This window comes from Idiotropiscis lumnitzeri, chromosome 11, assembly GCF_059441095.1.
Source record: "Idiotropiscis lumnitzeri isolate Australia: NSW breed Sydney's pygmy pipehorse chromosome 11, RoL_Ilum_1.0, whole genome shotgun sequence".
NCBI classification, from domain to species: Eukaryota; Metazoa; Chordata; class Actinopteri; order Syngnathiformes; family Syngnathidae; genus Idiotropiscis; species Idiotropiscis lumnitzeri.
In genome coordinates this window covers 21697854-21709798 of record NC_142401.1, presented here as the reverse complement: position 1 = coordinate 21709798, position 11945 = coordinate 21697854, and the positions used below count along the sequence as shown (strand labels likewise).

Below are 11945 nucleotides of genomic sequence, written 5' to 3'. Positions count from 1 at the left end.
GTTTGAATTGGCTCAATACACTTTCTATGTTGAGCTATGCCATAGTTGTGTTCGAATGACATCACACTTCTGGGTTTGTCACTCAGCAGAATCTCACTTTGGGAATACGATTAATGTGTCCTATTTACCAAAATAAAAAAAAGTTCAAGCTTTATTATTTGTATTATGTGTAGTTACTTTACTTGTGACACAAATAGGTTTGATTTGCCATTTTCTGAACTTACCTCACACACGCACTTTAAGCTTCTATGCACCAACTGCTTTTGGGCTTTTTTTCCTAGATACTGAATATTATCAGGAAATGCATTGTCTAGAATATACCATCCCCAAATAAACTACACGACACGACACTACACTACGCTCAGTTTAGTAAACTGTACATCAGATAAGGAATGGAGGGGGGATTTACAAATAAATAATTGAACACATTTATAATGTAGACCAGGAAATAATGTGCTTCCCCTCTTTCAATGACCAGTAGCCGCCACATTATATAGCAAGCATGGGCAAACTACGGCCCGGGGGCCACATGCGGCTCATTAAACGTTTTTATCCGGCCCGCTTAATTTGACAAACATTAAATGAATAAACCTTGTTAATGTTTTATTTTCTAAAGACTGTTGTTTGTCAAAGACAAATTTTGTTGTAATGCTTCAATTCATTTTCATTTAAAATTAAATGTATTTTTTTTCTCCGATGAGGTGAGGTCACTCCATCCATCTGCTCCTAGTCGGGACCCTCTGTCAAATTTTAGAACCCATTGTGGCCAACCAATCAAAAAGTTTGCCCACTCCTGTTCTGTAGTGTGTAGTGCAACTGGCTTACTGCTCGAAACTCCAATCTGATAGACGGCGGTAATGGACCAAACGTTGGTTTGACAACTGCTCTAGGAAATGAAGAAGAAGAAGAAGAAGAAGACGAAGAAGAAGAAGAAGATTATCGTATAATCGTCGTTCTCTCGCTGAGGATTTCACGCTAATTTGACGAGCGTGTTCAACCACTGGAAAAGAGCAGAGGAATATCGCAGAAAGTTTGCAAATGGCGGTAAACTGGAAGGCGAAAATTTCCGACTTTTTCCGTAGTCCCTCTCGATTTATCTCATCCAAATCGGCGGATACGTTCCTTGCGGATTTGCTCCGTGAGATCCGAGATGACGAAGTTACCAACAGTATCAAGGTAAAGATTAACAGTATCAAGGTGTGTTTACCTTCTTGATGTAATTGAGTAGCTGATCCAGACACCAGCTTCATCTTTATCTCTTTAGGCAACTCTCAAGAAAAAATTGTCCCGTAATCGTAGTAATGATGCTGCTTATTTTCTAATTTTCATTGAAGTGTTTATTTTCACACACACATAATGTTGCATACAGACAAAATACTGCGTTTACAATGTGAAAAATGGACTCCCTATGAAGCTAGAAGCTTATAAACAGGGATCCAGCACACCACCACCAAACAAGGATTTGTCTTGTACTGACGTAATCAATTTGATATGTCATTTACAAGATGTTTACAGTGCTGGGCAACGGCACATAATTTATATAGAAGAATACAAAAAAAAAAAAAAAAAACAACAACAAAAAAAACCCAGAAGAAACATGCAAATCAAGATTTTTGTGTGGTGCTATAGCAGATATGATGGACCAATTCATGTACATTTCAACTTAAATGATAACCAACGATAACTCAGTAATCCATGCAAAAGGGAAAAGTTTAACTCTGAGTCATTTGGCTGCAAAATCTTTAGATACATATTTCTCCAGTAGCTTGTGTTTCAGATTTCTTTTAAATATAGAAAGCGTAGAAGATTGTTTTATTTCATGATCCAATTCATTCCATATTTGTGGGCCCCTATGACATATACTGAATCGAGTGGATTTTAATTTCCTATATTTCCCTTTCAAGTGCACCCTGTTCCGAGTACTATGTAGATGAGAGGAAAAGTACAGAGGAATGAGATCACACCATTTAGTATTCAGCCTGTTAACCACATTATACATTGTACATAGGTTATGAAAGATGTTACATTCTGGAAGCTTTAGGAGACCATACTTTTGGAAGAAGGCATTTGTAGGAGAATTATATTTAGAGTTCGATATTGCCCTTATGGCTTTTTTTTGTAATATGAGTAATTTGGCAGTGTATGTGGGGTAAGTATTATTCCAAATAATATTACAATAATTCAGATGAGGCTCAAACAGTGTTCGATACAAAGTTAATAATGCCTCGAATGGGAGCAATTGTTTTAGTTTATAAAATAATCCTACTATTTTTGATAGTTTTTTAACCAACTCATCAATATGCTTTTTAAAATTTATAGACTGGTCAATGTGGATTCCTAAGAATTTGGTGGACTCAACTTTGTTAATAAGTCTGCCATCAATAGTTATGTTCAATTCACGATCTCTGTATTTATGTTTATTCTTGCTGAAGACAATATAATTTGTTTTGGTGATGTTCAGAGATAACTTGTTACATTTGAACCAAGTATTTACGTTTGATAACTTCTCATTTAAAAGTAGTACAAGCTGATCAATATCTTTATGTGCTATAAATAGATTTGTGTCATCTGCAAAAAGAATTTCATGAATATTGTGCGAACAGAAACCAAAATCATTAATATACACTATAAATAAAAGGGGGCCCAGAATGGATCCCTGGGGAACTCCAAATGTGATGTTTTCCAGTCCTGAGTTTTCCCCATTTACATTTACATATTGTAGTCTATCCTGAAGATAGTCCTTGAACCACTGTAGTGCTATACCCCTGACACCATAATGCTCCAACTTCCCAAGTAAGGTAGAGTGATCAATCGTATCAAATGCCTTTGTGAGATCGAGAAATACGCCAATACCAATTTCTCCCTTCTCAAAAGCATCGTTTACTTTCTCAATCAAATCCAAATTGGCCATGCATGTATTGCTTTGTTCCCTGAAGCCATACTGTGAAGAAACCAGTATATTTAGTTTTTTTAAGTAGGCTACCAGTCGCAAGTGGATTGCTCTTTCTAGTACTTTGGAAAGGGTTGGTAATATTGATATGGGTCTATAATTTTGCATTTCATTTATGTTCCCAGACTTATATACAGGTATTATTTTTGACACCTTCATTTGCTTTGGGACAACGCCATGCTGGAGAGATACATTTATTCTATGGGCAAGTGGCTCAGCTATCACATGCACAATAGTTTTAAGAATTTTGCTACTAATACCATCAGCACCAGTTGTGTGTGAACATTTCATCTTGTTTATAATATTGGTTATTTCTATTTTACAAGTAGGAGTAAAATAGCATGAGTTGGGGTAATTCTTTTTTAGATAATACTTGTAATGTGAGCCTCCTGTTGTTGAAATTTCTTTTGATAGATTTTTTCCAACAGAGGCAAAAAAAAAGTTAAAATTGTCTGGTAAATTATCTACCTTAGTCGTGTTATTTGTTTGGGTCTGCATTACGGCTTCCGGAAAAACTGGTGATTTTGCATTTCGGCCAATTACCTCATTCAGCACCTTCCAAGATTTCTTCTGATCGCCAGAAGCATTTTTAAATCGGTCAGAAAAGTAGTTTTGCTTACTAACTCGATTTGTTAATTTATTTTTACATCTTGTGTATTTGCATTTATTTGTATTATTTGGACTTTTTTTATACTGTTTATAAAGTTTAGTCTTCTTTTCAATAGACTGTAGAATTCCTTTTGTAATCCAGGGATTTTTTATTTCATTTTGTTTTATTATCCTTTCTGGAATAGTTTCATTAATAGAAGCTCTTATTTCATGAGTTAGGTAGTCAAATGCCTTGTTTGGATCATTAGAACAATAAATAGCATCCCAGTTTTTTGTTTGGAGATGTTGAGTTAGGTTTTTAAGGGTTTTGTCAGTTAGAATCTGGACTTTTCTCTTGGTGCATGGGACAGATGGCCTTTTGGTCCAGTTCATAAAAAACACAATGGGATAATGATCTGTTATATCTGAATATAATACACCAGATTTACCTCCAGAGTTTTGTATATTGGTAATAATGTTGTCAATAATGGACCCACTTTTCTCTGTAACTTGGGTATATTTATCAATAGTTGCATAAAAGGATGAGGAGAAAAGAATATTTTGAAAGTCCATTCCTATTGTATCCCTATTTGATATATTGATATTAAAGTCTCCCATAATAATGCAGTTTTTATTTGTCTGATTTAGAAGATGGAGAAGACTTTCAAGGTGAGCTCTAAATGAACCGTAGTCAGAATTGGGTGGCCTGTATATTGCTCCGATAATGAGACTTTTCCCCTTTGCCATTTTTATTTCGAGAAATAATGAATCCGAGTAACCATCATCAATAGTCATATCATTTCGCACTTTTACTAAGTAATTTAAATTTACATAAAGACAAACCCCCCCCACCTATTTTACCAATTCTATTCTTGTAGTGCAATATGTATCCATCTAAGTTATAAATATCTATATATGTTTGGTCATTCATCCAAGTTTCGCTACATGCAATAACATCAAAATTCGTGGCTGTACTAGCAAGCAACGAAACCAGCTCATCATGTTGTTTTTTATTTTTTTATTTAGGTGCATGACTGAAAATGAAAAATCATTTTGTTTTAGATCTTCAGGGTTATAATATTCACAGGTACAATTTGTAGTGTCATGATGGTACTGTTAAAATTTATCATACTCTCTACTAAAATTTATATCAATTAATCCCATTTCTTTTTATATATATATATATATATATATATATATATATATTTTTTTTTTTTTTTAACTTATACAGTACATTAATTGAGCCCAGCACCTTACTAATGTTCATTTGAGCACCATGTGAATTAAGATAAGAATATAAAAATAAAATTACACAAAACATAACCTCTAACTACCACTCAAGCTTTGTTGTTGTCATACTCTCCATATATTGTGTCGCCATATAACAAGGGAAATTTTAGCCCATATTATACAATATCACAGTTCAATCAGTTCTGAGGGTCAAATGAGTACTCAACACCGGTGACAATATTCACAGAGACATAGGCTACTCTACCAGTTACGGGATGGTTAAGAGGAAAGCTTCAGCCTCGTTCGGATCCTTAAATGTTTTCAGTACTCCATTTGTTTTGAAGGACAGGATCGCAGGATATGCCATTCTGAAGCGAGTATTTTTTTTGATGAGCTTCGCGCACACGGTATTGAAGGCTCTCCTCGCAGCCCGGACGTCAGGTGGAATGTCTCGGGCAATTCGCACTGGTCGCCCCTCATGCTGAAGATTCCCAAGGCGTTTCACAGCCGCAAACACAATGGAAACGTCTCGAGAGCGCTGAAGTTTCACCACAACGGGCCGTGGACGACCATCACCAGGTATTCCAAAAGCCCGATGGGCACTCTCGATGGCCACCGACGCGACAGGTAGCTGCAGTAGTTTGGGAATAAACCCCTCGAAAAATTCAAGCGGGTCTCCCCCTTCTATTGACTCATTTAGGTTTAGCAGCCTGATGTTCTTCTGTCTTTGTCGACCTTCCAGGTCAGTTACTTTGGCCCGGAGATCCTTGTTAGTATTCTCCAAAGCATCGATTTTCTTATTTACCGGAACCATATCGTCCTCCAAGCGAGAGATGCGTGTTTCAGCCTCCATTTGGCGTGCAACAAGTGCAGCTGTAGTGGCAACAGCATCGTCAATGCGCTTCACCATGTCATCCATTTTCGCTTCGAGCTTCCCCATTGTCTCATTCACAGATTTTAGAATACGCTGTCCTTGCTCGGCCACGGCCGCTGAGATACTTTTAAGCAAAGTCTCCGTTATTGGAACAGCGGTAGTTGAGGGACTAGCATGAGCATTTGCACTGTCATTGCCAAAGTTGGGACAGGCGTTAAGATGAGGCGTGGCATTGCACAATCCTGCTACATCGTGGTCCTTGTTTGATTGCTTTCGTTGTTTTGGAGGCATTGTGAGGAAATTCTTTAGTTAGCTGCTTGGAGTTCAGGCTTCAGTGCGGTGGGTTGGCGATTTAATGGCTTTAGGCAAAGTTTTGAGTGGAGAGAGTTACTGCCGTCTTACTCACTCGCCGCCATGTTTTCCTGATGGAGTCTCTCTTTATAAGTCTTGTAGCCAAGGGAGTCTCTTGCAGTTAATAACAACAGCTAAATATTTTTTCAGTTTTGTATTATAAAGTCATTGCTGTTCCAGTTGTCAAAGTGCATTTCAATTGCCGGTGTCGGTAGGATGTGGTCGGGTTGCTATATGTGGTCTGCTTATGACGTCACGTCTTAATAACATTTCTTAAATATTGTAGCGACCTTTTTTTTTCTATATAGTTCACGGGTTCTGTGGTTTCCCGTTCTCTGGAGAGGCTGTAAAGGCAACATGGGGGGTGGATGGCGGAAGGCGGGTGGGAAGGAGAGAGAGGAGAGACCGATTTCCTAACACTCTTCTCGGCTTGGTTTAGGCCAACAGTAACCTTTTTATAAATAAAGGTGGCTGATCTCACCAGGAAAAAGGCATTGTGATTCATCCTAACCGGTCGACCGGAAGTGAGAGAGAGAGAGCCGTCTTGCTCCCTTCAGCTCTGAGCACCCTCTCTCTGCTCTCTTCCGTTCCACCTCCTCTTTTATTAGAGCGTGAAGGAGAGTCATAACGAAACTGAAACTAGCACATCATGGCTTACAACGAAAGCAAGGAAATAGAAACTTATTAGACAACAGAAGCAAAAGTGTGTGTGTGTGTGTGTGCGTGTGCTAAAGCATAAATGTCAGTGTGTGTGTGTGCAAACATTAATGAGTGTATAAAAACATTATAAATTATAAATACGCAAACTGATTACATATCCTCAGCCCATCTTACATTTACCAAAGGTTTCTTATAGTGCTAGGGATTTATGCAATTTCACTTGCAATGACAATGTTGCCAGCAGAAATGTACTTATTTCAATTGAATGCGGAATTAATGACATAAAATGTTAATTCTATTCATTTCACATTTTTTTTTCCTTGAAATATGTGGAAATCACACTGCTGTCTGTGGAAAGATGGCCCACATTGCCCGAAAATACTTGGGAACTCCCGTGACAATTGTCCTGTGTGAGAGACTGTTCTCTTGCCTATTTTTAATCAGTGTTTAACAAAGTAAAAGACTTATTTTTCATCAGAAAGTTTCATTATTTCAGTAACACACGATGCTCAAATTTAAATGAACCATTTTAATCTGGATTAATCGAGATTAACTCCACGATTTGAGTGAGATTAATCTAGATTAATACAAATAATCTATGACCACCACTAATATATATGTATATGTATGTACAGTAAGTATTCTCTATTACGGAATCATATTTGCATTGTCCAATCTTTCCATATAACAGAATTTCCTTATGTGGGAAACGACCTGGGTACGTGTGACGCGTGCTGCCACTGCACTCTTCCTCACGCATGCGCACACACACCCACACGTCACACACAAGCTTGTCACAATGCTCGCGACTCCTGTAGGATTTAAAATCTAACTCAATTTCGGTAAAACTCATGCCAAAGGGTCATTTGCATGTCACCCTTTCTGGATCCGATCATGGGGGAGCTGGCAAAGTTTTTCTGTTGTATGGAGCGGGAACTGCTTGCGTTTGTGCTACTGCGGGCTTCGCTATGGCTTCCAGGTTCCGGATATCGTCATTTCCGTTGTGAGGAATCGATTGTCAATGTAATATAGTAGTAGAAAATTCAATGCATACGTTTTTTTCCCGGGTGAGGGAATTTCCGTTTGGCAGAGGTCCGTAGGTGGGAATACTTACTGTATATATTTATATATACATAAATATGGACATATATTTATCTTCATATATGTGTATATGTATATTGTTATATGTATATTTCTCTCCCTCTCTCTCGTTCTTATTTTTTAGGTGCATACCACAATTTAAATGTGCAGATGATACTATGCATACTAGAGAAGCAAAACAATACGTTTTGTATTCAGGTTAAATAAAAACTAAATTCAAAATCAATTCAAGTGATGATTATAGTTTTCTTTAGCACAGTGGATTTCCTCTATTTTATTAATATTTCTCTCCCTTAGACATTAAAAATGGATTGGTGCTCAAGAAAAGTGATATGTGTTCACAATAGGGCTGATATGACCTAAAATCAATATTGCGATAAATTGAGCAATTTTACCTCTAACGATAAATGCCAAAATCAAAATAAATGCAGGAAATGCATTTAACTGCTTATTTATTATTAACCAACTGGTACACATTACTTTCAATGAAAAATAAAAGTTTAAAAATCATTTGTATAAACATTCCAAATAGTTTGCTTTGCATGACTTGAACAATGTCACAAAGATCAGGAGAAAAAGGGTACCTCTCACAAAATCTTTTTTTTTTTTTTTTTTTTTTTTTTTTTTTTTTTACAAATTTTACAAATAGATTGCGCTGAGATGCTGTCATGCCATTTGCAAAGGCCTAGATTTGTGTAAAGGTATCTTGTAAACAATATAAATAATGCCATGTGCAAAGGAGCTAGTTGCCTGTAAACAAAATGCTAAATAAAATGAAAAAAATGGAATGCCAATGCCAAATAAACAAGTGTACATCATCAGGAAAATGTACCGTCTCGAGTACTCTGATGCGCAGTCGCCACTTGTCTATCACAGTCAGGCTCAAACAGGGATCCATGTTGCGACTCGACCACAAGTCGGATGTGGACGCAAAATGCTTGACATGTCTACGCTCCCGTCCCGATGTTCTCCATATCGGACAGTGCGGTTTGCGACAAATATTTTCGTACCTCTTGTCGGCTACTTTCATGAGGCGTTGAAATCCTGTGCGCTCCACTGTAACTAGAGGAGCTATAGCTTTGGCTATGTGCTAGGCCATCGGTGTCAAACATACGGCCCGCGGGCCGGATCCGGCCCGTCTGGTGGTTTGGTACGGCCCGGGGAAGAAAGCTGCATTGTATAAAAAAAATATTAATTTTCTTTAAAATCTGTAGTTCTTGTATTATCCGCTGGGGGGCGCAGTGTTTTAGTACGTGTAGACAACATGAAAGCAACACTGCGGCGGAACTCGGACCACCTTAACCTGGTAAAATTGAACGTCTGTACAGCGTCTATTGGCGACAATTGCATTATCTGCTTTTTCGTTTGCCTCGCACCCTCATCAGCAAAATGTCTTTGTCAAAAAGGAGAAAAGTAGACAAAGAGTGTCGGACTTTTCAAGAAAAATGGACATGTTCTTATATGTTCACAGAGGTGAATGGGAAACCCGTGTGCCTGGTGTGCCAGCAGCAAGTTTCGGTGCTTAAAGAATACAATATTCGGCGCCATTACGAAACTCAGCATGGTGAGAAATACAGCAGTTTGCATGGAGAATTGAGAAAACAGACGGTAAATGAAATGATGGCGCGTTTGAAGAAACAGCAATCTGTTTTCACCCGGAGCCGAGAAGCCAATGATGCTGCGGTGAAAGCCAGCTACCTAATTGCGAGCCAAATAGCAATGGCATCAAAGCCGTACAGTGATGGAGAGTTCATCAAAAACTGCTTGCTGACGGCTGCTGAAATTGTGTGTCCTGAGAAGCGACATGCTTTCGCCAATATAAGCTTGACAAGAAATACCGTGGCAGACAGGATTTCGGAACTCTCTGCAGATTTGGACAACTGAAACGCAAAGTGGAGTCATTTGTGGCATTTTCTGTTGCGATTGATGAGAGTACTGATATCACGGACGTCGCTCAACTGGCCATATTCATTCGTGGAGTTGACAAGACTTTGACTGTCACAGAGAAGTTTCTCGAGATGGTGCCGATGATCGACACCACAACAGCTGAGGACATTTTCAGCTCCGTTGTTGGAGTGCTGGACAGAGTCGGAGCGGACTGGTCACGCGCCGTAAGCCTGGCTACTGATGGTGCGCCGTCAATGATCGGTAAAAAGGCAGGTGTTGTGACAAAGTTCAGAGATAAAGTACAAGCCGCAAATGGGGGAGGTAATTTTTGGACATTTCATTGCATTTTGCATAAGGAGGCATTATGCAGCAAATCGCTAAGAATGGATCACGTCATGGAGGTGGTTGTCCGAACTGTTAATTTCATCCGAGCCAGAGGTCTCAATCATCGTCAATTTGACAGCTTTCTCAGTGACTGTAACATTATCCATGGTGTGCCTTATCACACGAACGTACGATGGTTAAGCAGAGGTGCTGTGCTGAATCGCTTCTTTGATTTACGTGACGAAATCGGGCAATTCATGGAGAAAAAAGGTAAATTACAGTGCCATCTGTGGCTGCAGGACCTTGCGTTTATGGTTGACATCACTGAGCACTTGAATATTCTTAACAAAATGTTGCAGGGACGCAAAAAAAATCGTAACACAGTATTATGACAGCATACGTGCATTCAAGTTAAAGCTCGGGTTATGGGAGACGCAGGTGGCAAGCGGTGACCCTGCTCATTTTCCCTGTTTAAAAGATATGTGCGCAGCAAGCGTTAATTCTGACGTGAAACGGTACAAAGAGAAGATTTCAGGGCTGTTGATGGAGTTTGAGAAAAGATTTCAGGTTTTTAGCGAACTCGAAACTGATTTTGCAGTTTTTCGCTCACCATTCACAGTCAAAGCTTCTGATTTGCCCGTTGCCATGCAACTTGAAATCATTGATTTGCAGTGTGATGTAGAACTGAAGGACAGATTTGCCTCTGTAGGCTTGGACACATTTTACAAGTACCTCCTACCAGGCTATCCCACATTGACAGCACTAGCTGCAAAAACATTGTCCATGTTTGGGACAACCTACCTTTTGTGAGCAAGTTTTCTCACTAATGAACATTTAATAAAACAAAGCTGCGCTCAAAGCTCACACATAAGCATTTGCATGAGATTCTGAAATTGGCTGCTTCTCAGGACATGATGCCTAATATTGATGCACTTGTGCAAGATAAACGATGTCAAGTTTCAAGGGCAAATTCCAAGCAAGACGAATAATTGCTGTGAAAGTTATTCATTTGTTCAAATTGCTTTCCAGATGTCGAAAAACAGTGTTTTTAAGTTCCACAAGGCTGTTACTAAATGTTTTTGGAACATTGTTACTATCCCTGTGATCAGTTTTATGCACAACACACTCAAATATATGTTTAACTGTGTAAAAGTGTTGTTAAAATTGCACATACTTTATGTTCTTATGTTGTTCTCTTGTTCATAATATATTGTTCATAATGTAAAAGGAAAATTCTGTTAATAAACATTTTGATAATTTACTTATTCTTTGCACTGATTATTAGTATTAGTGACTAATACAAAGGAAAAAAGTGGGCTTATTGTTAGTTCAATGTAATTTTGCAATGAGTTTACTGGTCCGGCCCGCTTGATCTCAAATTAAGCTGTATTCGGCCCGCAGACCAAAGGGAGTTTGACACCCCTGTGCTAGGCTGTCGCGTCCACCTCTGAGACGTTCTCTCGTATGGTGTTGCCTCCGTTATGGGCTGTTGTCACTTGTCGAACCTTGCTTCTCACTTTGATCTTTTTGCACAAGCTCCAAGTCAACCGCATGGTTGTGTTGTGGGTGGTGAAAAAGAGCTCACGCCGCACTTTGTAGTTCATGTTCTTTTGCTCAAACATCGTCTTTATGGAACCCAAAACATTTCCAAATGACAGATGTCGAATTTCTTTTCGGGACAAGCGCGACAGGAACAATTTCAACTAACGTTACTTCGTCTTCAGCCGTGTCAGCCGCTTCTGGATTTACTTTCTTGTTCAGATGGGTGGAGTCACGTGACTACATGCGCTGTAGCCGTCCGTCTTAAAGGGGCATGAACATCGCCGCAGACAGAAAATACTTTTTCATTTTTTTTAAGACACAGAATTTACCAACATGGGCAAAATTATGTCGGTCATTGTAATACATTTCGGTAACGGTAAATTTTCGGTTTATTGCCCAGCCCTAGTTCACAAGCATTTTTTTTTAGTGCTTATAAGT

At 38.7% G+C, this 11945-nt stretch overlaps 1 protein-coding gene across 1 annotated transcript in view; it reads left to right on the top strand.

Annotated features, from left to right (window-relative positions):
- The first annotated feature begins 883 nt into the window (after positions 1–883).
- The window catches only part of ap5b1 (adaptor related protein complex 5 subunit beta 1), a 28445-nt gene continuing 17383 nt past the window's right edge, over positions 884–11945 (top strand). Inside the window, exon 1 of the mRNA XM_088309846.1 lies at positions 884–1176. Coding sequence (XP_088165972.1) covers positions 1039–1176 — 138 coding nt within the window. The 5' untranslated portion in view covers positions 884–1038. The remainder of the gene's footprint in view (positions 1177–11945) is intronic.